We start from the raw sequence: 26794 nt of genomic DNA, 5'->3' as shown, positions 1-26794 counted from the left end.
CCACCATGGATTCGTCCTTATGTTTCTGATTCAAAACGCAATTGTTCTTTAATATGATCAGCTCCTCTTCAAATCTTTCCTTTGAAATACCAGACCTCCCAGAGTGCTGTGAAACATCCCTCCCATCAGCACAGTGCGAATCACTGGCATTACCCCCTTTAGGTGAGGAAAACGGTTAGCAAACTCTCTGGCAAGCTCGGCAAGACATGCGACGCAATTAGCTGGTTGAAAGGAGACGCTGCACAGCTGACTGACTTGTGAGTGTAGATTTGGAACGTGCGTAAAATCGTTGTCACCAAGCTGGTCTTGATAAAGGGAGAGAGCTTCTCCGCGAAGGCCGAAACATCGTTCAACAAGGTAGTCAGCACTTTGGCATTTCCTTGATGCTTCAAATTGAGGACGTTGAAGTGCTTAGTAATGTCCGCCAGAAAAGCTACATCTAGTGCAAAGTTTTCATCACTGACATAATCCAGATCAGCATGTTTTCTCTGTTTAATGAAGTCTCAAATCACAGGGAGCAAGTCCATAAACTTCTCCAGTACAATGCCTCTGCTCAACCGTCGGACTTCGGTGTGCAGTGTCCGGTCTTGATACTGCATCTGGTCTTCATCAACCAATGCGCGGACTTGTGTGTGTTTCAGCACATGACTCCAGATGTAGTTTACAACTCTGACTACTTTACCCATCGTTGTTTTCAGTTCACCATCCTTTAGCCTGCAACATAGCTGTTCCTGATGAAGAATACAGTGATAGGCAAAGAGGCCGGGAACTGCGCCATCTTCTCTCAGTAACGCGATGAGCCCCCCCCCCCCCCCCCCAACCACTGATGGCGCGCCATCGGTGGTAATTGACACCAATTTTCCCAAATCAATCTCTCTTCCCGGTCCTCGGAAAAAAATCCATGAGTGACAAACAAATATCCTGTCTTCTTGTCTGACCTTTCAGAGGCAGAAGAGCGAGCATTTCCTCCACAGAAGTACTGCCATTAAACCAACGCACCCAGACCATAAGCTGCACTGTGTCCGACACGTCGGTTGACTCGTCTATGGTGAGGCGAAAATGCTCCGTCTTCTCTAGCTCTTCAATCAAGTTCACAAACAAATCATCAGAAATGTTTTCTATATGCCGGGAGAGGGTCCAATCTGAAAGCTGCAACTTGGATCTCTGCCGGAGGATGTCGTCTTTGTTTTTAGAATCAGGGACTCACTGCAGTCCATAAACCTTTTCTTTATCAGCTCCCCTGCAGTGAGAGGCCTCCGACTCCTCGCTTCATCCCACGCTACTTCATGTGACGCCTCAGTGACCCGCTCACTTCCCTTACAGCTAAATCGCAACACACTTTGCTGGCCACGAAAGCTTTCAATAAGTGTGTGAATTTTGTCTTTTCTCAAATTATTCCCAGATGGATATGTAATTGTTTTTCTTTTTATGACTAAAAAGAAATGTGTTAGCTTCCTCTGATTGCATATCGCTGTCAGTAGTCAAAGTTGCTTGAGATATGAGATCCAAAGGGAAGCAGAAGGGTTTCTTTACAAATTGAGCGTTGGGATTGGCTTGTGACAGTGACTCATACAACTCTCAGCTAATGGCAGATATGTCAACCCTGAGGGCCAGGATCACATCATCAATTTTGAGTCCCTCAACTTCTTTTTTTTTAACATGGTGATGCTGGTTGCATGGCTCGGGTCCTGGGCTGTTCCGATGGTGTATGCACACTGCTTGGCATCCTCCTCATCATATTCTTCATATATTTTATATTCCATTATGATTCTGTTATCCTCTTTCAATGCTGTATTCTGTAAATTGTGTAAGCGCAACATCCATTGCACTTACGTCTCGGGAGAGAGATCCCTCCTCTGTTGCTCTGCCTGAGGTTTCTTCTTATTTTTTCTCCCTGTTAAAGGGGTTTTTTTGTTGTTGTTTTTTTTAGGGAGTTATTCCTTATCCGATGTGAGGGTCTAATGACAGGATGTTGTGTTGCTGTAAACTCCTTGAGGCAAATTTGTAATTTGTGATATTGGGCTATACAAATAACATTGACTTGATCTGATTTGACCTGACCCTCATGTTTAATGCCCTTTATTACCTGTGAGTGATATTCATTTGCAGCAGGGGAAGCAGTTAAAGCCCACAAAACAATGTCTCATTGAGCCTAAAGTTCATCTTGAGGCCATGAGGACATTGGCGGGTCATTGGTAATTGTGTCTAGTATTTTACCAACCTTGGTTGTTTTCAGTTGGTCAGACTGAACACCGTGTGCCATGTTTTTGGCCTCAAGAGCATAGCACTGAGCTTCAGTGTTCTGGGGAAGAGGGATAGGGAGAGGCTGACGGACCTGTGCCCAGAGCCTCAAGCACTTGAAGTTGATTAGCAGTTCCAATTGGTTGAGGAGGACTTTACCAATGAGGAGAGGAATAACGTTATTAGGAGACACGTACACAGCCTGGATGAGGCTCATGGGTCCAATGGTCAAATGCACCAATGCCATTGCTATTAAGGTATCTGTGGAGGAATACGGTTGGACATCAACAGAAGAGGCCTGCATTTTCAATTCCCAGTTTGACTGACATGCCATCGTCTGCAGCATATTGAAAAGTGCTGTTGACATCAAGGTGATGTCTGCAGCCGTACCCAGGAGGGCTTCATGCACTAGTTTATTTTCAAGCATCGTTGACAGATAGAATTAGGGCGCAACCTCTTTCTCTGTAAGGTGACCCAAGAACTATTGGAAGGGTGGTCCAACCTGTATGATTGAAGGATCTCCTTTGAGTTCGGCTGAACCACCGGGACTGCAGTAGGTGGGATTGACTTTCCGCTCTCTTGGTCAGATTATTCAGCGATGGTGTTTTGGGCTGTTGGGGTCTGGCCCTGAGGTGATGCAGGCTCAGGTTTACTGGGGCCCAAATAAAGCTCTTGCACCACGACCACATCAGGTTGGATGAATGGGGCATCTTGAAGAGAGGGTCTCTGGGTCACTGTAGTTACTGAGAAGAGGTCAGCTTTCTTGCTTTCATCCTCATAAATGCTCCGAATAACATAGTTGATAGCCTCAAGATCCTCTTTTTCAGATGTTTCATGAAAAAGATGAAACCAGATGTTTCAGTCTTCAGTGTTGTTGCTCCTCTGTTGACTGGCTCGCCAGTTATTGTTCTCGTTTCCTCATCAGACGAATTCTGATGAGTAGGCTTTTTGGTTTGTTTGTACCTGAGATATGTGTCTTGAAATTCACGCCAATAAACTTCCCCACTGCCCCGAGTTTGACGGTTCTCCCACTGGCTGGGTAGGAACCTTGGTGGGTACCTGAAGAACGACAATTTTTGTCGGATTTCAGATGAGTCTGACTTCTACCGGACCAAAGCCGTTGTGAATAGCCCAGGCTCTTGCCAGTTTGCAGAGGTGGAGAGTGTCTCTGATCCTTAGGAGGTCGATAAGTTTGGGGGGGGGTATGGTTGAATCATGTGGTTCGTCACCAGAAGCCCCTTCCAACTCCAAGGGCAAGGGTTTAGCATCAAGGTTAAAGATAACATAGGGCTCTGTCTGTTCGGTTGTGGTTTGCCTTTGTTTTGCAAATCCCTTTATGGCTAGTTCGTGTAGTACTCGACGAGTTAGGTGCATGGGCAAGCTGTGACTCCAAAATGAAGGCTGGTGGTGGGATGGAGGTTTTGGACGAAGAGATTTGAAGTTCAAGTCTTCCTCCATCCTTGATTCATTTCTTGAACCACAGTAGGCTTGACAAAGACATGGGTACATTGTGTTGTCTTTTTTGTTTAGTTTTGTTTTTTCTCGCTTGTTTGACTGCTAGAGCAGCAGTTAAGGCTGTTGGTGATATATGTCGGAAAATCCCTCCATCAATGCCCGGCAGAGGAGCTCATAGTTGGCTCTGATATAGGCAAGCTGACACTCAATGAAGCTGCTGACCTCAAGACTAGAAGGCACCTTGATTAGGTAGATTTTGTGATCAATTGTAACATTTGGACAATTTTGCAGATAGAAGTCAATGTCTCTCAGATAGATGCTGGTATTGTGAGATCCACCAAAACTGGGTCCAAAATGTGTTATGTTGCAGGCTATCTTATCTAGATCTCTATCAGAGACTCTGTGAAGGGTTGTCACCCACCGGGAGGCAGATAGGGGTGCTCACTACCTTCCCTTTTTTTTTTACCCCCTATTTTCTTCCCGATTGTATCCGACCAATTACCCCACTCTTCTGAGCGGTCCTGGTCGCTGCGCCACACCCTCTGCCGATCCGGAGAGAGCTGCAGACTACCACATGCCTCCTGTGATACATGTGGAGTCACCAGCCGCTTCTTTTCACCTAACAGTGAGGTGTTTCACCAGGGGGACATAGCACATGGGAGGATCATGCTATTCCTTCCAGTTGCCCCTCGCCCTGAACAGGCACCCCGACCAACCAGAGGAGGCGCTAATGCAGCGATCAGGACACATACCCACATCCGGCTTCCCACCCACAGACACAGCCAGCTGTGTCTTTAGGGACGCCCGACCAAGCCGGAGGTGACATGGGGATTCAAACCAGCGATCCCCGTGTTGGTAGGGAACAGAATAGACCGCTACACTACCTGGACACCCTCACTACCTTCCCTTTAACTGTTGCTGGTACTCTTCTGTCGCAAATCACTCCTGACACTCTTCTCCACCCGCACCACTCTGCCTGCACTCTCTTCTGCACTCCCTGCTACTGAACAGTTGACCCCAAGTATTTAATCTTATATGCCTTTGTCACCTCTACTCCTTGCATCCTGACCATTCCACTGTCCTCCCTCTCATTCACGCATATGTATTCCATCTTGCTCCTACTAACTTTCATTCCTCTTCTCTCCAGTGCATACCTCCACCTCTCCAGGCTCTCCTCAACCTGCACCGTACTGTTGCTACAGATCACAATGTCATCCATGAACATCATAGTCCATGGAGACTCCTGCCTGATTTCGTCCATCAACCTGTCCATCACCTTTGCAAACAAGAAAGGGCTGAGAGCCGATCCTTGATGTAATCCCACCTCCACCTTGAACCCATCTCATTCCTACCACACACCTCACCACTGTCACACTGCCCTCATACATATCCTGCACCACTCCTAGATACTTTTCTGCCACTCCCGACTTCCTCATACAATACCACACCTCCTCTCTCGGCACCCTATCGTATGCGCTCTCTAAATCTACAAAGACACAATGCAACTCTTTCTGGCCTTCTCTATACTTCTCTATCAACACTCTCAAAGCAAACATCACATCTATGGTGCTCTTTCATGACATAAAACCATACTGCTGCTCGCTGATCGTCACCTCTCCTCTTAACCTAGCTTCTATTACTCTTTCCCATATCTTCATGCTGTGGCTGATCAACTTTATACCTCTGTAGTTGTTACAGTTCTGCACATCACCCTTGTTCTTGAAAATCGGTACCAGTATGCTCCTTCTCCACTCCTCAGGCATCCTCTCACTTTCCAAGATTGTGTTAAACAATCTAGTTAAAAACCCCACTGCCATCTCTCCTAAACATCTCCATGCCTCCACAGGTATGTCATTAGGACTAACTGCCTTTCCACTCTTCATCCTCTTCATAGCTGCCCTCACCTCCTCCTTGCCAATCCACCACACTTCCTGATTCACTATCCCTACATCATCCAACCTTCCCTCTCTCTCCTTCCTTAGTGTCCAACCTCTCATAAAACTCACCATACGCCTTTTTCTTTGCCTTTGCCACCTCTCTTTTCACTTTACACTGCATGTCCTTGTACTCCTGTCTGCTTTCTTCATCTCTCTGACTACCCCACTTCTTCTTTGCCAACCTCTTCCTCTGTATACTTTGCTGTACTTCCTCATTCCACCACCAAATCTCCTTGTCTTCCTTCCTCTATCCAGATGACACACCAAGTACCTTCCTAGCTGTCTCCCTCACTATTTCTGCAGTGGTTGCCCAGCCATCTGGCAACTCCTCATTACCATTTGGTGTCGGAACTCTACACAAAAGTCTTCCTTCTTCAATTTCCACCATTTGATCCTTGTCTCTGCCTTCACTTTCTTCCTCTTCTTGATGTCTAAGTCATCTTACAGACCACCATCTGATGCTGCTTAGCTATGTCACCTCCTTGCAGTTTCCAAACATTTCAGATCGCACCTCCTGCAGAAGATATATAGTCCACCTGTGTGCACCTTTCTCCACTCTTATACGTCGCACTGTGTTTGTTCCTCTTGTAGAAATATGTATTCACCACAGCCATTTCCATCCTTTTTGCAAAATCCACCACCATCTGCCCTTCCGCATTCCTCTCCTTGACACCTTATGTACCAATCACCTCCATTCCCTTCACCAACATGCCCGTTGAAGTCTGCTCCAATCAACACTCTCTCCTCCTTATGTACACTCTCCACCACTTCATCCCACTCACTCCAGAATTATTATTTTCCTTTCATCTCAAACCCAACTTGCGGGGCATATGCGGTGACAACATTCATCATCACTCTTTCAATTTCCAGCTTCATACTCATCACTCTGTCTGACACACTGTTCACTTCCAACACACGTTTGACATAATCTTCCTTCAGGATTGCCCCTACCCTATTTCTCCCCCCATCCACACCATGTTAGAACAGTTTTAACCTACCTCCAATGCTCCTGGCTTTACTCCCCCTCTACCTGGTTTCTTTCCCACACAGTATATCTACCTTCTTTCTCTCCATCACATCAGCCAGCTCTCTCCCTTTACCAGTCATAGTAGCTGGTAGCCATACCAACATGTACATTGGCTCAGCCAATGATATAAGGTAGAAGGTTGGCTAATTGTTACCTCCCGGGAAAATTGAGTTATTGCTGGAAGTGATGTTGGTGGGCCAGTAGGGGGCAGTCTTCCCTCTATTCCTAATTTTTTTTTTTCAATCCCAATGCACCAGTGCAGCGACGGGACACTGCTGTAGGAGATGCCGTCCTTCAGATGAGACGTTAATCCGAGGTCCTTACTCACCGTGGTCATTAAAGATCCCATGGCACTTATCGCAAAGAGTAGGGGTCCCCTGGTGTCCTGGCAACATTCACCACCTGGCTCTCTCCATCTGGCCACCTAATCATCCCCCCCATGTAATTGGCTCCATTATTCCTCCCTTGCTGATTTGTGGTGAGCGTTCTAGTGCATCACCCAGGTGGTGCTACACATTGGTGGTGGTTGAGGTGAGTTTCCCCCCATCAGTGTGACGCGCTTTGGGTGTCTCAATAAAGTGCTATATAAATATATTCCATCGTTGTTTTTGTTGTTGTTTTTATTTCTTTCATGTTTCCTGTTTTACATCCTGTAGAGCCGGGTCCAAACGATGGACCTGAGGCACTATAGGGCAGCTGTCACTTGATTGACAGTACTCGTCGTAATATGTGGGCTGTTCCAAGTAGGGCGATCTTCTGGACTGCACAGATGTTGATTTTGCCTGGGATACGGTTGGTGAACTATTCCATTCCCTTCCCTTCCGTCCTAGAGCTCCGATGACCGTTGGTGGTGTTTCGGTCTTCATGCCCCACATCCTGTTGATTTCAATCTCCAGGTCTTTGTACTTGGTCAGCGTCTCTATGACTTTCACTGAGGTGTTTTTTTCATATGGTATTGCCATGTTGATGAGCATGCACCTTTTTTCCTTTATTATTATTATTATCATTATATTATTATGTAGTGTCAACATCTTTATGCATGCTCAATAATCCAGGTAAGGAGATCACAGAAAGTTGAATCAAGTTGAGAGAAACGTTTCATCACCCATCTAAAGTGACCTCTTCAGTCTAAACTGACTGCAGGTATCACCACCCTTATAAACAATACAATGGCATAACGACCAAAAACAACAATCGATTTCTTATGTAAATTGCTGTGACCATTAACTAGAGTTACAATATGTACTGTTCACAGAGGATTGGGGAATAATTGCAATCACAGCATTGTAAAATGGCAACAGAAGTACACTTTGCCCCCCTCGGTTCAGGGACAGTCGTTCCCTCATAGTATCATCGTGTCAACATTCACAGTTCCGACTCTGACCTCCACACTACTATCTTGCCCTCTGTTCTGCTGCCTCTAGACGTGCCTTTTCCCTCTCCTTCTCCTTCTCCCAACAGTAGCATAGTTTCCACCGGCACCCTGCTGGCCAACAGTACTGGTGGCGGTTGTTGGTAACCCGGGTCTTGATCGATTCAGTATGGAAACCTGATTTTTGATCCACATGTTTGATTTGGCAAAGGTTTTACGCCAACTGCGTAAAACCTGACGCAACCCTCCACATTTATTCGGGCTTAGGGCCGGCACTAAGAATGCACTGGCTTGTGCATCTCCAGTTGCTGAGTTCTACAACAACAACAACAACAACAACACCAACAAAGTTTCAAAAACACTTACAGTTAATAATAAAAAAAATCTGAGCGATTTTAATAAGGTTCCCAGCACCACTGGTACTGGGAGCCACACTGCTTTGCAATTTGTGGGCCCCAGCCCCCTTGCCTTAGACCCCTAACTAGACCTGTAGGCAGGTATTATCGGGGTCCAAGCCCCCGTGCAACTTTCACCCGTCGGCCTGGAGTCCATGCAGGTCAGATGTGCAGGCCTACTGGTCCGATGCAAGCCACGACTCGAGAGCAGCACAGAGGGGGGGCTTAAGGAGGGGATTTAAAGTTATTGAGGAATGAGGTTAAGCAGGTGCTGTTCAAGTGTCTTATATCGTTTGTATTGCTACAAGGATAGGGTGAAAGTGCAGCAAAGTGTCACACAGTATATGTATAATACAAGTTTCAGTAATAAGTCCAATATATTTTTTTTCATTGTCAGGTGTTTGAAGGTTAAGCTGCCATTGTAATTTTTTTAGGGTTAGTTAGTCGAGTTTGAAAAGGTAGGTGTTGAGTATTTCACAGTTGTGTGAAAAAAAATTAAAGGTGGCAATGGGTGTGGCCTGTATCTTGAGATTCAACTGAATTCAGGTAACGTATACATATGAACTAAGACGAGTTTAAAAAAGTAGGTTTTGCATATTTTGCAAATTTATGAAAAAACCCCACGGAGTGACCAATTGAAACCAAATTTTCCATAGAGACACAATGTGACATGGGAAACTACTGAGCCGAGTTTCATGTTAATAGGGCTGATTGTTGCTGAGGTATGCAACACTTCCTGTTTTAACTGCAACGTAGAGAAAGTTTTTCCTTTATCACTTTCACAGTTTTAATCACTTTTGATCATGAAGGGCCATAGATTGTAGGTGCAAGGTTTCGTGCAGATCGGACTTACAGCCTAGGAGGAATTCGAAAAAGTAGGTTTTGCATACTTTGTATTTTGCGAAAGAGTTTAAGGTGGAAATGGGCGTGGCCTATATCTCGAGATTCGGCTGAATTGAGTGAACAGGGGCATACAAACTAAGAGTAGGTGTTACCTTGCTTACAGTGAGACGGGGGAGAGTAGGTGTTACCTGGCTTATAGTGAGTCAGGGGAAAATAGTGAGTCAGGGGAGAGTATGTGTTCAGACCACACTTTTTTATTATGATCTTCAGCTGGTCTTTGTACCGTTTTTCTGGCCCCCTGCCAAGCAGCGGCCAAGATGTAGCTGGCCATACAGCACTTCATGTGGTAAGCGCTCCTTCGGCATCCTGATGACGTGACCGAGCAAGCGAAGTTGGTGCTGGGTGACGGTAGCCTCCATGCTGGTGCAGTTGGTCTTGCGGTGTATTTCAGTATGGGGCACTCGGTCACACCAGGTTATCCTCAGGATGCATTGTAGGCATCTGATGTGGAAGGCCTCAAGCATCCTGAGGTGGTGGATGTACAGGGTCCACGCCTCACAGCTGTAGAGGAGAGTCGTGATGACGACTGCCAAGTAGACAGATATCTTGGTGTGGAGGTTGAGGTCTTTGTTTTGAAAGACCCTTCTCCTAAGTCTGCCAAAAGAGGAGGACGCTTGTTTAATCCGGTTTTGCATCTCCCTGTCGATGCTGCAGTCGTCAGAGAGGAAGCTGCCCAGGTATTTGAAGGAGTCCACTGTTGCGAGTGGTTTGTCGGAGATGTTGAAGGTTGGTGAATGAGATGGAGGAGTAGATGCCACTGGCATACTACTTCAGTCTGCAGCTGCAAGGGTAGCTTGTAGTGCCTCGGATGTGTGGGCCACAACTGCACAGTCATCTGCGTACTGTAACTCCATGATGTGCTCACATGTCATTTTTGTGACCGCTTGGAGCCTACGGATGTTAAATAGGTTTCCATCTAGTCTGAAGTCCACAGTAACCCCACTGTCCTTCCTGATTTCCTCGTGGAGCAGCAATGTCACACACAGGAGGAAGACATTAAAAAGAACTGGAGCAAGGATGCACCCCTGACGTACCCTGAAGGGCTCGGATTCCTGGCCTCCAATGGTCCCACGTGCCATCATCCCCACATGAAATTGTTGAAGGATGGTGACAAACCTTTGTGGGCAGCCAAACTTCAGGAGGATGTTCCATAGGATATCCCTGTTGACTGTGTCGAAAGCCTTTGAAAGGTCGATGAAGGCTATGAAGAAGTCCTGGTGTTGCTTCCTACACTTCTCCTGGAGTTGCCATGCTGTGAACACCATGTCCACAGTACTCCTATTCCTCCTGAACCCACACTGTGACTCAGGCAACAGCTCCTCTGAGATGTTTTCTACCAGCCTTTGTAACATGAGTTTTGCCAGGATTCTTCCAGCAACAGCCAGTAGTGAAATGGGGGACAGAGGGACTTGTCTCCTTTGCCTTTATATATGGAGATGATGTTAGCATCCCTCCAATGCTGAGGGACAGTTTCGTTCTTCCATATGTGTGAGATGAACAGGAGAAGTGCACGGGTGCAGAGGTAGCCTCCCTGTTTAAAAATCTCTGCAGGGATGCTGTCAGGGCCAGGGGTCTTGTTATTTTTCAGCGACCTAACTGCACAATGAACCTCTTCAAAGGTTGATGGAAGGTAAAGGTCTTGGATGGTGGGGCTGACAGGTAATTCATCCAAGACTGAGGGATGTGTTGGGGAGGGCTGGTTCAAAAGGTTCTCAAAATGTTCTGCTCATCTTTTTGTGATGAGTTTCTGATCCTTTATGAGGGTGGTACCATCATCAGACTTCAGGGGGGAGACAGAGCAGTTTCTTGGGCCATAGATGGTTTTCACTGCATCATAAAAGTTGTGCATATCATTTCTATCGGCATGGGATTGTATTTCATTTGCCTTCGATATCCACCACTCATTCTGCAGGGCACGCAATTTTGACTGCACCTCTCTCCTGGATGCTTGCCATTGTTGCCAGAGTGCAGCTGAAGTAGGATTGTTGAGGAAAGCACTGTGTGCTTTATGCATTCTTTTGAGTATGGTAGTTATTGTGCCTGTGTTGTCATTGAACCAGTCCTGGTGCTTTCTGCTCTTGTAACCGATGGATTGGGATGCTGCCTTGTAGAGTCTGGAGCTCACGGAAGACCATTTCCTGTCAATGGAATCATCCGTGCTCAAGAGAAGCTCAATGTCTTCCAGGTTTTCAGCCAGAGAGAGGCGGAGATTGTTCTGGACCTCAGCCTTTTCTAGCCGGGTACAGTCAAGCCTCTTCTTTCCTGACCTCTGAAGATGAACAGCAGGGCATACCTTCACCTGGAGCCTGGTCATGATGAGCCAGTGATCTGTCCAGGACTCAGCACCTCTCATTGCACGAGTGAGTGAGACGTCTTTTATATCAGTGCATCTCACAATGATGTAGTCCAAGAGGTGCCAATTTTTGGAGCGTGGGTGCATCCAGGATGTTTTGTGTTTATTTTTTAATTGAAAGAGGTTGTTTGTGATGATCAAACCATGCTCAGCACAGAGGCTTAGCAGCCACAGACCGTTAGCATTGACTTTCCCAATGCCAATGCCCACTAATGATACCACTCCACACCTTGTTGTCTTTCCCCACTCTGGCATTGAAATCGCCCAGCAAAAAGATCTTGTCCTCCTTGGGTATACGACGGAGAGCCTCATCTAGTGACTGATAGAAACGGTCCTGTACATCATCCTCTGATAGTAGAGGTAGTGCATAGGCACCAAGGAGGATAGCATAGGGTTTTTGGCCAGAGGGATCGATCCTGAGCGATATGAGCCTTTCACTTATGCCAATCGGTGTTTCAGTGAGTCTTGGTGGGAGGCTGTTTTTTTATTGCAAGTCTCACACCATGCTGATGTTTTCCTCCTGCAGGGTATCCCTTCCAGAAGAAGGTGTAGGTGTCCTCCTTCAGGGAGCCTTCATCCAGGAACCTGGTTTCGCTGAGTGCAGCAATGTCAATATTGTAGCGGTTGAGTTCCGCTGCAATTAGTGCAGTCCTTCGCTGAGGTCTTTCGGCATTAACGTCCAGCAGAGTTCTTATGGTCCATGTTGCCAGTTTAAAGGGATTATTTTCTTTTTTTTATTTCGACCGCAGAGTGGAATGTCCCGATAGGTGCGGTAGCCTATCCAGGATGTTTTGAGTGGGCAATGTTTAGGCCACCTTTTATAGGCCCCTCCCCAGCTGGGATGAGCAGTGTGGCTCCTAAATAGGGCTGCTCAGTCACACAGGGGTCTGCTGAGAGCAGCTGCCACTCAAACCCAGCTGCTGGCGACCATGAATAGCCCTGTGCCGCTGGCGTGCAGGGGTCTGATTAGGAGCTGCCAGTGCATTCATACCTGCTCCCGTCACCAGACACCCCATCGTCGCCAGACTTTGATCCATATTCCGGTTGCTGGTCTCACCGAGGCAGAGGTTGTGCAAAGAGATTATTTAGAGTGCCGCTGGGGGCACTTCTTCACTGTGAGAGGGTGGGATCTGGTGGCAAGGAGAACCCAAGACGACCAGCACTCTTCCTCTGCTGCAGGAGGCTGCTGGAGCTCCAGTCTGTCGGAGGACCGTCTGTCGTGTGCCGCCATGCACGTTGCTTTTCTCTCAGGGTGTGCTCCCCTAGCCTTTGTCGTCCTAGACTTACCCACAAGGCAGTGGGGCAATGGTTGGTCAATGCCAGGGCGTATCCACTTCACGTGGTTCTGCGCATTAGTCCTCTGGGGACCACTGTAGCTCCGAGATCCCCTACAGTTTAGCCAGGGACTGCAAGGTACCCAGTTACCATGTGGCCACAAAGAGGCACTGCAGGAGTCTTGGCAGTAGAGAGGCTATGTACCGGCAGGGGAGACTTACGTACTCAGCTCCTGTTTTCACCCCCGCAAGGAGGGCTAGCCGGCGGCAGTAGCTGAAAGCAGAAATTAGCAAGCAGAAGCAGCATGCAGTATGCACTAACTACAAGCACTACTACCCCAGTACTACTGCACTGACGCGTCACACACGCCCTGTGCATGCTCTGTGCGCGCGCACGCGCGCACACACACACACACACACACACAAATGCAATATGGTTATTATGTTTGTATGGTTTGGGTTTTTTTTCCAGAATTTAGGGTATTACCAGGCAACTGAGGACTGTTCGTTTTTTTTGGGACAATCTATGATTATTTCATAATTCTAGATAATGAACGGATACCAGAAACATTGTAATTACAAAGTTTCACAGCCCTAGATTATTTCATTTAATTTCATTTCATTATTATTCATTCCTCTCATTTTTCATTCGTTAATGCTAAAGATGGATGGATGTAGATGGATTTGGCTGAAAGCCGTACCGAGTCTCACTCAGCAACTTGTTCTTTTCAAGAAAAGCATCTAATTTTTGTACAAACAGTTTTTCAAGCACCTTGGAGAGTTGTGAAAGCAAAGCCACTGGTCTGTAGTTAGTAAAGCCGTGTTTATCTCCCGTTTCCAAAAAAACAACCTTTGTTGTTTTCATTCTGTCTGGAGAAAGACCTGTGCCAAAAGACAGATTAAAGATATCCTAGTTTAGAGGTTTGATTATGCAGTCAGTAGTCTTCTTCACTATGATCATGTCGATCCCGTCACTGTCAGTTGGTGTCTTGTTTTGGGATTTTGCTACAATGGATGTAATTTCATTTTCACTCACCTCTCCTAGAAACAAAGACTGTACCACTTCACTTCCCCCCTTCCCGACACCTTCTACTTGCCCATCATTATGCTTTTTAATGGAATTTGCCAGATTGAGCCCAACATTAACCAAAAACGAATGAAATTCATTTACCACTTCATTCATGTTTTTATAACCGTATTATTGTCATTGATGAAACGATTGGGCAGATCTGTGGACACACAGATATTTCCCATTACATTGTTTAATATTTTCCAAGTACCTTTAATGTTGTTTTGATTTTCTTTTAACATTTTATTATAATATTCTTTCTGGACTTGTCTCAATATCATCATCAGCTTATTTTTGTAAACCTTGTATTTCTTTTCAGCCGTCTTTGTTCTAAATGTTATGAAGTCTCTGTAAAGTTTGTTTTTCTTTTTGCATGCATTTTGTGAGCCCTTTGTTGTGCAAGGTTTGTTATAGCTATGTTCATGTTTGCATGGCATTGTTGGACAATGTCTCGTATGAAGCATTTGCCTCTTCTACAAACACCCCTTTCCACTCTTCTTTTAAAAGGTCGTTCCTGAATTTGTCTATTGCTGCATCGGTTCTTACCCTTACATATCTACAGTAACTTTCCTCCTTATTTCTCTTTATTTGACAATCATATGTCAGAAATACTGGTAAATGGTCGCTTATGTCATTTGTTGTTACGCCACTTTTAACATTGTTCTCCATATTATTTACAAAAATATTGTCAATTAACGTTGCACAACTCGAGGTTACTCTACTGGGCTTGGTAATCAGTGGGTGTCGCCCTCTGCTGTATAATGCATCCAACAAATCTGGCGTTGTTTTATGTTTAGATACACATAGAAGGTCAATGTTGAAATCCCCACAGATTATAAATGTTTTACTTCCATTTAGCCTGTCCATTAATTCTTCCATACTATCTTTAAACGTTTCTACATCGACCCTGGTGTTCTGTACACACACGTGACAACATATTTCTTCTCCTTTCCATTTCAGTTTCCACCATTGTGCATCGTTCCATTAAATCATCGATTACAGTTGTCATGTGTTCAACTGGTCTGCATTTCAAGTCACTGTCCACATACAGGCCACACCCCTCCCCTTTATACAGGCCACACCCCTCCCCTCTGTACAGGACCACCCCCTCTATACAGGCCACACCCACTCCCTTCTATACAGGGCCATACCCCCTCCCCTCTATACAGGACCACCCCCCTCTATACAGGGCCACCCCCCCTCCCCTCTATACAGGCCACAGCCCCTCCCTTCTATACAGGGCCACCCCCCTATACAGGGCCACACCTCCTCCCCTCTTGTTGACTCTATTGATATGATGTAACTCATGACCCTCAATAGGAAAATCAATACCTTTCTCTTGATTTAAATACGTTTTCAGATAAGGCTATCAACTTACATTTACTTTTAAATGTTTTCAAGTAATCATTGAGCTTAGTGAAGTTTGCATAAAGACTTTGACAGCTGAAAGGCATTAATGAAAATGTAGTATTCAGTTCAGCATCATCGTTAAATTGATCCTCAGAATAGTATTTACAAGTGTCATTGATAAAGTTAAACACGTGGCTCTCCGGATCGACATCATATTCAAAGTCGTACAGTTTATGCTCAGAGTGGTCAGCTCTTGAAAAGATTTGACGTCCGAGTGGCTCAGCCATTAGTCTGTTTCCAAATAAATGTGTGTCCCTTCAGGGAATCGCACCCCTCGGTCGGGACAATAGACTCTGTTTTGGAAACCCATCCATACCTTTTCAGTCATTTGCTCTTTTGTGCCGGTCTAGAGAATCCAGTAGTGTCTTTACTAAGCCTGACATCAGCTCACTTGCTGGCGCTCTCCGGCTCCTGGAGCGGGGCCTCTGCCAGCCCGCGGCCTGCAGCGTGGACTCCAAGTCTGGCTCCCCAGCTGGAATCTCCATGTTTACACCATGCTGACGTAGACCCTCTGCCGCAGCCTGGGGGTTGTCTAACACCTTGATTTTTCCATCCTTCTCGAATATTTTCAGTCTTGCAGGAAAAAGTACATGTGACTTGCTCTTTCTTCCCTGCAGTTGTTTTCTTACTTGTCTGTATTTCACACGCTTCATAAACACTTGGGTAGTGAAGTCTTCATCAAAGAATAGACTGTTGTCATTCACCCGAACTTCCTTCTTTGCCCAGGCAGCCTGGAGCTCCCTTTGCCTCATGTTGTAGCTTTGGAAGCGAACTATTTTTGACCTGGGACGTTCGCTGTGCCCAGCCTTTGGCCCCGCTGCCCGGTGTGCTCTTTCGATGCAGATTTCACCGTTAATATCCAGTTTCTCCTGTATCAGGTTTTCCACGAACTCAACCATGTTACTTCCCTCACATTTTTCAGGCACTGAATAAAGCTTCGGGCACGGCCTTCAAGATCTCGCATTTTGCTTCCAGTTGTCTCTATGCGCAGGCTGTGGATTAGCACTTTGGTCGTACTGATTTCGTGGTGCTCATTTTCCGCAATTCTTAATTTTGCTTCATCCATCCTTATTTTCAGCTCTGCTTCCTTCCTCAGTGCTTCAAAGTTCCCAGCCGTTTCCATACTGAACTCTCTTCCGGCATTTCAGCGAGTCCCAAGTCGCCTTCAGCATCCCCACCAGAATGAGTTTCCCCTGGTGGATTGTTTGCACCGGGTCCCGTTTGCATCTGTCTTTCTCTCTGCTGCGACATTTCTGTCAGCTTTTGGCTGGAAAAACAAAAGCGCTGTAAAAAAGCCTTGACGTAGCTTATAAGCTTTTCTGATGCGATCTCAACTTTCAGAAATGTTCTAAGATTTGGAGATTGTTTGTAGCGCCTTGTTATCACTGAGTCCTTGTTGGCAGCCATCTTGATGATGTAGAGGGATGAGTTTGGATCAAAGATCACATTCATGATTAACCAAGCTAATTCTGAAATGAACTTAAAAGAAAGGTAAATCCATGGAAAAACACTGTTAGAATATATATATAATGAATTAACAATGAGAACTATCCATCCATTATCCAAACAAAATTATAATGCTGGTCTATGGAGAAATGCCTCTTTTCGCATCATTTTTGTAACCCCCTGTACGTTGAATTATCTGTTGGCTTCAAAACCAAGGGAACCAATCCCAAACGTGACTTCACAGCATTTATGAAAGCACTCCAAGGGCTTCTTTCCCTGAGTGGTTCAATGAGTTTTGATGGCAGCACCTATGAAATGATTGTTTCTGCCTAAAAATGGACTTTCAGAGATGGACGTCTTAGTAGTCTGAGTTCTATATTTTCAGTTATTGGCTCAGATTGCATCATCAGCAAATCATCATCCATTTGAATAAATGATAGCAGAATCACCTGCTCTGTGATAGTGATAAAGGTTAGTTTATTATTTGCCGATTAATGATTATTGCTTCTGCCAATAATTACATTTGATGATCAGACTTCTGGGACGGCACGGTGGCGCAGTGGTTAGAACGGTCGTCTCACAGCAAGAAGGTCCTGAGTTCAAGCCCTGGCGTAGTCCAACTGTAGGGGTGGTCCCGGGTCGTCCTCTGTGTGGAGTTTGCGTTTCTCCCCGTGTCTGCGTGGGTTTCCTCCGGGTGCTCCGGTTTCTTCCCACAGTCCAAAGACATGTAGGTCAGGTGAATCGGCCGTACTACATTGCCCCTAGTTGTGTGTGTGTGTGTGTGTGTGTGTGTGTGTGTGTGTGTGTGTGTGTGTGTGTGTGTGTGTGTATACACACACTGCTAAGATGTCCTCACACTGTCATCAGTCCAGGAAAAAAATTAAACTGCTAAGACATCCTCACACCGTCATCAGTCCAGTATATATGTATATTTATAGTTTCATGCCACATCTACAAGTAGAGGAATGATAACCAGAGGGCCTTGGGCTATGCATCTGTATTTACAAAGCAGCCTTAAGATCATATTCCTTCTCCAACAAAACAAAAAAGATTAAGCATTTGTTTATGTACAAAAAAAACCAAAACTAGATAATAAGCTAAAATGAAAACAGAACCCCATTACAATTCTACCACCCCCTCCCCCTACTCATTTGGTATAGTCAAGTCTCTGATGAGCTACAGATTCAGTTTGGCCACATTCCCATGTACAACACTGTGAAGTGACCTCAGAAAAAGAGAGGTTAAATAAGAGCCAAAACAAAACTTTTTGTGTTTGTGTGTGGAAGCCTATGTAGATATGTGATGAGTGATTAGTTAGGGTGTGTGTTGGGACTGTTCACCTGATGAGTGATGAGTAATTAGTGAGGGTGTGTGTTGGGACTGTTCACCTGATGAGTGATGAGTAATTAGTGAGGGTGTGTGTTGGGACTGTTCACCTGATGAGTGATGAGCAATTAGTGAGGGTGTGTGTTGGGACTGTTCACCTGATGAGTGATTAGTGAGGGTGTGTGTTGGGACTGTTCACCTGATGAGTGATAGTGATTAGTGAGGGTGTGTGTTGGGACTGTTCACCTGATGAGTGATTAGTGAGGGTGTGTGTTGGGACTGTTCACCTGATGAGTGATAGTGATTAGTGAGGGTGTGTGTTGGGACTGTTCACCTGAGGAGTGATGAGTGATTAGTGAGGGTGTGTGTTGGGACTGTTCACCTGATGAGTGATTAGTGAGGGTGTGTTTTGGGACTGTTCACCTGATGAGTGATTAGTGAGGGTGTGTTTTGGGACTGTTCACCCGATGAGTGATAATGATAATTGAGGGTGTGTGATGGAACTGTTCACCTGATTAGTGATTAGTGATTAGTGAGGGTGTGTGTTGGGACTGTTCACGTCATGAGTAATTAGTGAGGGTTTGTGTTTGCACTGTTCACCTGATGAGTGATAATGATAATTAAGGGTGTGTGATGGAACTGTTCACCTGATTAGTGATTAGTGAGGGTGTGTGATGGAACTGTTCACCTGATTAGTGATTAGTGAGGGTGTGTGTTGGGACTGTTCACGTCATGAGTAAGTAGTGAGGGTTTGTGTTTGCACTGTTCACCTGATGAGTGATAATGATAATTAAGTGTGTGTGATGGAACTGTTCACCTGATTAGTGATTAGTAAGGGTGTGTTGGGACTTTTCACCTGATGAGTGATGAGTGATTAGTGAGGGTGTGTGTTGGGACTGTTCACCTGATGAGTGATTAGTGAGGGTGTGTTTTGGGACTGTTCACCTGATGAGTGATAATGATAATTGAGAGTGTGTGATGGAACTGTTCACCTGATTAGTGATTAGTGAGGGTGTGTTGGGACTGTTCACCTGATGAGTGATGAGTGAATAGTGAGGGTGTGTGTTGGGACTGTTCACCTGATGAGTGATGAGTGATTAGTGAGGGTGTGTGTTGGGACTGTTCACCTGATGAATGATTAGTGAGGGTGTGTGTTGGGGCTGTTCACCTGATGAGTGATAGTGATTAGTGAGGGTGTGTGTTGGGACTATTCACCTGATGAGTGATAGTGATTAGTGAGGGTGTGTGTTGGAACTGTTCACCTGATAAGTGATGAGTGATTAGTGAGGGTGTGTGTTGGGACTGTTCACCTGATGAGTGATTAGTGAGGGTGTGTGTTGGGACTGTTCACCTGATGAGTGATAGTGATTAGTGAGGGTGTGTGTTGGGACTGTTCACCTGATGAGTGATGGAGTGATTAGTGAGGGTGTGTGTTGGGACTTTTCCCCTGATGAGTGATTAGTAAGGGTGTGTGCTGGGACCGTTCGCGTCATGAGTAATTAGTGAGTTTTTTTGTTTGGACTGTTCACCTGATGAGTGATAATGATAATTGAGGGGGTGTGATGGAACTGTTCACCTGATTAGTGATTAGTGAGGGTGTGTTGGGACTGTTCTACTGATGAGTGATGAGTGATTAGTGAGGGTGTGTGTTGGGACTGTTCACCTGATGAGTGATGAGTGATTAGTGAGGTTGTGTTTTGGGACTGTTCACCTGATGAGTGATTAGTGAGGGTGTGTTTTGGGACTGTTCACCCGATGAGTGATTAGTGATTAGTGAGGGTGTGTGTTGGGACTGTTCACGTCATGAGTAATTAGTGAGGGTTTGTGTTTGGACTGTTCACCTGATGAGTGATAATGATAATTAAGGGTGTGTGATGGAACTGTTCACCTGATTAGTGATTAGTGAGGGTGTGTTGGGACTGTTCACCTGATGAGTGATTAGTGAGGGTGTGTGTTGGGACTGTTCACGTGATGAGTGATAGTGATTAGTGAGGGTGTGTGTTGGGACTGTTCACCTGATGAGTGATTAGTGAGGGTGTGTTTTGGGACTGTTCACCTGATGAGTGATAGTGAGGATGTGTGTTGGGACTGTTCACCTGATGAGTGATAGTGATTAGTGAGGGTGTGTGTTGGGACTGTTCACCTGATGGGTGATGAGTAATTAGTGAGGGTGTGTGTTGGGGCTGTTCACCTGATGAGTGATTAGTGAGGGTGTGTGTTGGGACTGTTCACCTGATGAGTGATAGTGATTAGTGAGGGTGTGTGTTGGGACTGTTCACCTGATGAGTGATGAGTGATTAGTGAGGGTGTGTGTTGGGACTGTTCACGTGATGAGTGATAGTGATTAGTGAGGGTGTGTGTTGGGACTGTTCACGTGATGAGTGATAGTGATTAGTGAGGGTGTGTGTTGGGACTGTTCACCTGATGAGTGATGGAGTGATTACTCAGGGTGTGTGTTGGGACTTTTCCCCTGATGAGTGATTAGTAAGGGTATGTGTTGGGACTGTTCACCTGATGGGTGATGAGTAATTAGTGAGGGTGTGTGTTGGGACTGTTCACCTGATGAGTGATACTGATTGGTGAGGGTGTGTGTTGGGACTGTTCACCTGATGAGTGATGAGTGATTAGTGAGGGTGTGTGTTGGGACTGTTCACCTGATGAGTGATTAGTGAGGGTGTGTGTTGGGACTGTTCACCTGATGAGTGATAGTGATTAGTGAGGGTGTGTGTTGGGACTGTTCACCTGATGAGTGATGAGTGATTAGTGAGGGTGTGTGTTGGGACTGTTCACCTGATGAGTGATTAGTGAGGGTGTGTGTTGGGACTGTTCACCTATTGAGTGATAGTGATTAGTGAGGGTGTGTGTTGGGACTGTTCACGTCATGAGTAATTAGTGAGGGTTTGTGTTTGCACTGTTCACCTGATGAGTGATAATGATAATTAAGTGTGTGTGATGGAACTGTTCACCTGATTAGTGATTAGTAAGGGTGTGTTGGGACTTTTCACCTGATGAGTGATTAGTGAGGGTGTGTGTTGGGACTGTTCACCTGATGAGTGATTAGTGAGGGTGTGTTTTGGGACTGTTCACCTGATGAGTGATAATGATAATTGAGAGTGTGTGATGGAACTGTTCACCTGATTAGTGATTAGTGAGGGTGTGTTGGGACTGTTCACCTGATGAGTGATGAGTGAATAGTGAGGGTGTGTGTTGGGACTGTTCACCTGATGAGTGATGAGTGATTAGTGAGGGTGTGTGTTGGGACTGTTCACCTGATGAATGATTAGTGAGGGTGTGTGTTGGGGCTGTTCACCTGATGAGTGATAGTGATTAGTGAGGGTGTGTGTTGGGACTATTCACCTGATGAGTGATAGTGATTAGTGAGGGTGTGTGTTGGAACTGTTCACCTGATAAGTGATGAGTGATTAGTGAGGGTGTGTGTTGGGACTGTTCACCTGATGAGTGATTAGTGAGGGTGTGTGTTGGGACTGTTCACCTGATGAGTGATAGTGATTAGTGAGGGTGTGTGTTGGGACTGTTCACCTGATGAGTGATGGAGTGATTACTGAGGGTGTGTGTTGGGACTTTTCCCCTGATGAGTGATTAGTAAGGGTGTGTGCTGGGACCGTTCGCGTCATGAGTAATTAGTGAGTTTTTTTGTTTGGACTGTTCACCTGATGAGTGATTAGTGAGGGTGTGTGTTGTGACTGTTCACCTGATGAGTGATAGTGATTAGTGAGGGTGTGTGTTGGGACTGTTCACCTGATGAGTGATGAGTGATTAGTGAGGGTGTGTGTTGGGACTGTTCACCTGATGAGTGATAGTGATTAGTGAGGGTGTGTGTTGGGACTGTTCACCTGATGAGTGATGAGTAATTAGTGAGGTTGTGTGTTAGGACTGTTCACCTGATGAGTGATAGTGATTGGTGAGGGTGTGTGTTGGGACTGTTCACCTGATGAGTGATTAGTGAGGGTGTGTGTTGGGACTGTTCACCTGATGAGTGATTAGTGAGGGTGTGTGTTGGGACTGTTCACCTGATGAGTGATAGTGATTAGTGAGGGTGTGTGTTGGGACTGTTCACCTGATGAGTGATGAGTGGTTAGTGAGGGTGTGTGTTGGGACTGTTCACCTGATGAGTGATTAGTGAGGGTGTGTGTCTGGACTGTTCACGTGATGAGTGATAGTGATTAGTGAGGGTGTGGGTTGGGACTGTTCACCTGATGAGTGATGGAGTGATTACTCAGGGTGTGTGTTGGGACTTTTCCCCTGATGAGTGATTAGTAAGGGTATGTATTGGGACTGTTCACCTGATGGGTGATGAGTAATTAGTGAGGGTGTGTGTTGGGACTGTTCACCTGATGAGTGATAGTGATTGGTGAGGGTTTGTGTTGGGACTGTTCACCTGATGAGTGATGAGTGATTAGTGAGGGTGTGTGTTGGGACTGTTCACCTGATGAGTGATTAGTGAGGGTGTGTGTTGGGACTGTTCACCTGATGAGTGATAGTGATTAGTGAGGGTGTGTGTTGGGACTGTTCACCTGATGAGTGATGAGTGATTAGTGAGGGTGTGTGTTGGGACTGTTCACCTGATGAGTGATTAGTGAGGGTGTGTGTTGGGACTGTTCACCTGATGAGTGATAGTAATTAGTGAGGGTGTGTGTTGGGACTGTTCACCTGATGAGTGATAGTGATTGGTGAGGGTTTGTGTTGGGATTGTTCACCTGATGAGTGATAATGATAATTGACGGTGTGTGATGGAACTGGTCACCTGATGAGTGATTAGTGAGGGTGTGTTGGGACTGTTCACCTGATGAGTGATAGTGATTAGTGAGGGTGTGTGTTGGGACTGTTCACCTGACGAGTGATGAGTGATTAGTGAGGGTGTGTGTTGGGACTGTTCACCTGATGAGTGATTAGTGAGGGTGTGTTTTGGGACTGTTCACCTGATGAGTGATAATGATAATTGATGGTGTGTGATGGAACTGTTCACCTGACGAGTGATGAGTGAGGGTGTGTTGGGACTGTTCACCTGATGAGTGATTAGTGAGGGTGTCTTTTGTGACTGTTCACGTCATGAGTATTTAGTGAGGGTTTGTGTTTGCACTGTTCACCTGATGAGTGATAATGATAATTGAGGGTGTGTGATGGGACTGTTCACCTGATTAGTGATTAGTAAGGGTGTGTTGGGACTTTTCCCCTGATGAGTGATGAGTGATTAGTGAGGGTGTGTGTTGGGACTGTTCACCTGATGAGTGATTAGTGAGGGTGTGTTTTGGGACTGTTCACCTGATGATTGATAATGATAATTGAGAGTGTGTGATGGAACTGTTCACCTGATTAGTGATTAGTGAGGGTGTGTTGGGACTGTTCACCTGATGAGTGATGAGTGAATAGTGAGGGTGTGTGTTGGGACTGTTCACCTGATGATTGATGAGTGATTAGTGAGGGTGTATGTTGGGACTGTTCACCTGATGAGTGATAGTGATTAGTGTGGTGTGACTGTTCACCTGATTAGTGATTAGTGAGGGTGTGTTTTGGGACTGTTCACCTGATGAGTGATTAGTGAGGGTGTGTGTTGGGACTGTTCACCTGATGAGTGATTAGTGAGGGTGTGTGTTGGGAGTGTTCACCTGATGAGTGATTAGTGAAGTTGGGTTGGGACTGTTCACCTGATGAGTGATAGTGATTAGTGAGGGTGTGCGTTGCTCCCTCACACATTTACATTTTTAATGTCATCTGAGAAACTGTAACGTTGAGTGTGATCAAAGGTTATGGTCTCAAAAGACATCCATTATATGCATTCATGCCCATTAGTAACAGCCACCATTTCTGAGTGAAAATCTTCTGAAGTACTGTAATCTGGAGTTCGACATCTGAAGGTCAATCAAAACAAAAGGTATTCTTACCATTTGAATGTGCAAATTGGACTTCCAGTTGACCAGTAATAGTAATTAAATGACTTGTCTGCAGCTGTTTGTTTCAAGTTCAACGTGATCGGGTTTAAAAGACTATAATTCAGACACATAAGCAGAACCAAATGGGACCAAAACAATACCTCTCTAGTGGATGCAGAGTAAAACGTGGGATTAATTGGAATTTCATCCAGGTCTTGCTGCAGTTAAAAACCAGCCTATTTGAAACATGGTGTGACATTTTGACTATTTTACGCTCAAAAATATTCTTTCATACAAATGTTTGGTGTTTTTCATACATATACTGCCAGTGAATTTCTGAGCCAAACTTAGAAATTCTTGGGGCGTCCGGGTAGCGTGGCGGTCTATTCTGTTGCCTACCAACATGGGGATCGCTGATTTGAATCCCAGTGTTACCCCCGGCTTGGTTGGGCGTCCCTACAGACACAATTGGCCGTGTCTGCAGGTGGCAAACCGGATGTGGGTATGTGTCCTGGTCGCTGCACTAGTGCCTCCTCTGGTCGATCAGGGCGCCTATTCAGGGGGGGAGGGGGAACTGGGGGGAACAGCGTGATCCTCCCACGTGCTACGTCCCGCTGGTGAAACTCCTCACTGTCAGGTGAAAAGAAGCGGCTGGTGACTCCACATGTATGGGAGGAGACGTGGTAGTCTGCAGCCCTCCCTGGATCAGCAGAGGGGGTGGAGCAGAGACCGGGACTGCTCGGAAGAGTGGGGTAATTGGCCAAGTACAATTGGGGAGAAAAGGGGGGAAAACCCATTTCTCAAGCTTTCGCTTAGTAGCTGTAATCTTGTTTTTTAAAAAAAGAAAATAATTGTACAACTTTGCATTTTTGCATTGTCTATCATAATCGTGACTATTTTTTTCTAATTTTCTCTGTGTGTGTGGGGCTGTGTGTATGTAGATGTGACACTCAGTGCTCTGAATGACTCTGATGTCAACAGTGATCTGGTGGACATTGAGGGACTTGGAGAGGGTTCCAACTCCAAAAAACTCAACAACTTTGATCAAGGTAACTCTTTCACCAATGTCAAATATACCCCCTTAACTTATATGAGAACATTCAGTTTTGAAGTTTGAGCACTAGAAATGTTCTTCTGGGTCCCTTTGACTTCTGTATGGCTCCAAGCAAGCCCTCCACTCTGCATCCCCCTTCAGGCAAGAGAGAATGCTTCGCTTCCATCTGTGCTCCTGATCAAGAGGCCACTTAAGAATTAAAGGCTGTAAATCAGAATAGTGAGAAGGTGTCCAAATCTGATCCTCAGCATAGTCCCAGCACCAGCATGTGATCCTCAGAGAGCAAAACTGTTGCATGAGGACCCGTTCAGACCTGGTATTTTGTATCCAGATATATCCAGACTGGGCCTGTTCAGACCTGGTATTTCGTAACCAGACATATCCAGACTGGACCTGTTCAGACCTGGTATTTCATATCCAGACATATCCAGACTGGACCCGTTCAGGCCTGGTATTTTGTATCCAGCCATATCCAGACTGGGCCTGTTCAGACCTGGTATTTGGTTTCCAGATATATACAGACTGGACCCGTTCAGACCTGGTATTTTGTATCCAGATATATACAGACTGGACCCGTTCAGACCTGGTATTTTGTATCCAGATATATACAGACTGGACCCGTTCAGACCTGGTATTTCATATCCAGACATATCCAGACTGGACCTGTTCAGACCTGGTATTAGAATGTATCCTGAGTGCCAAACACATGTGGACAGCTTTAGTCCATTCACCTGTATTTATGTGGCACTTTTAAAGACAACAGCAGTCGACCCAAAGTGCTTTCCAGTCAAGGCAGATGGTTTAGCATCTACCTCAATACAATTATATAAGATTAAAATAATAATTCATAAAAGGCAATAAATAATGTAACACTGTGGTGATACACATTTGAGGGTAGATTCACCAGGGGCTGCTGCTCCTTTAAGGCGGACATTCAGAGTGCTGAGGTAGGCACTGCTTAGAGTTTCCGGGGTGGAGCCATGTTGGCAGCAGCCTAGCGGTTGGTTAGCTGGTTGCCAGGAGAGATTGTGCTGTATCGATGTTGTTTTGTGTGGCGAGTAAACGGGATTGGCTCGACTCGATCTCTCCGTCTCCTCATTCATGCACTCCCACATCGGTGACCCCGCACATTGACAACGAACATGTCGACCCAAAGCGATGACGACACCGCTCCGGCTCCGATTGATGCTAACGGTATGGCTCATGTTAGCGCTAGCATCTCAGCAGCGACGGTGAAGTAGCCCGAGTTTTGGCAGCACCGTCCTCGGCCATGGTTTCAGCACATTGAAGCCCAGTTCGAGCTGGGAGGAATAACGCGGGACGTTACGAGGTATTTCCCTGTGGTGGCGGCGTTGGATGCCCGGACCACGGCCCGAGCTATGGGGCTACTGGAAGCCCCCCGGCTGTGGGGAAATACGGAGAATGGAGAAGGCGGATCGCCTGTTGTCACTCAACGGACTCGGCGATAGCAAATCTTCCGAGCTGCTGGAGAAGATGTTGGCCGTTTTGGGCTCGGCGGACCCCTCCTTCATTTTCACCCATGTTTTTCTGCGGCAGCTTCCAGCGCCTGTGCGCACAGCGCTAGCCAGCTCCCCCCTCTCCTCCACCAAAGACTACCGCGCTCTGGGTGCGGAAGTGGAC

The 26794-nt window shown here is 45.9% G+C and overlaps 1 protein-coding gene across 1 annotated transcript in view; it reads left to right on the top strand.

The window, feature by feature from the left end:
* Positions 1–26794, top strand: part of zgc:92664 (uncharacterized protein LOC436695 homolog) — a 249544-nt gene that overhangs the window by 191803 nt on the left and 30947 nt on the right. The window contains exon 4 of the mRNA XM_056300565.1: positions 25041–25148. Coding sequence (XP_056156540.1) covers positions 25041–25148 — 108 coding nt within the window. The remainder of the gene's footprint in view (positions 1–25040; positions 25149–26794) is intronic.

The sequence above is a fragment of the Lampris incognitus genome, chromosome 20, assembly GCF_029633865.1.
Source record: "Lampris incognitus isolate fLamInc1 chromosome 20, fLamInc1.hap2, whole genome shotgun sequence".
NCBI lineage: Eukaryota > Metazoa > Chordata > Actinopteri > Lampriformes > Lampridae > Lampris > Lampris incognitus.
Note: the sequence above shows the minus strand (reverse complement) of the source record. Positions and strands in the feature narration are given on the sequence as shown.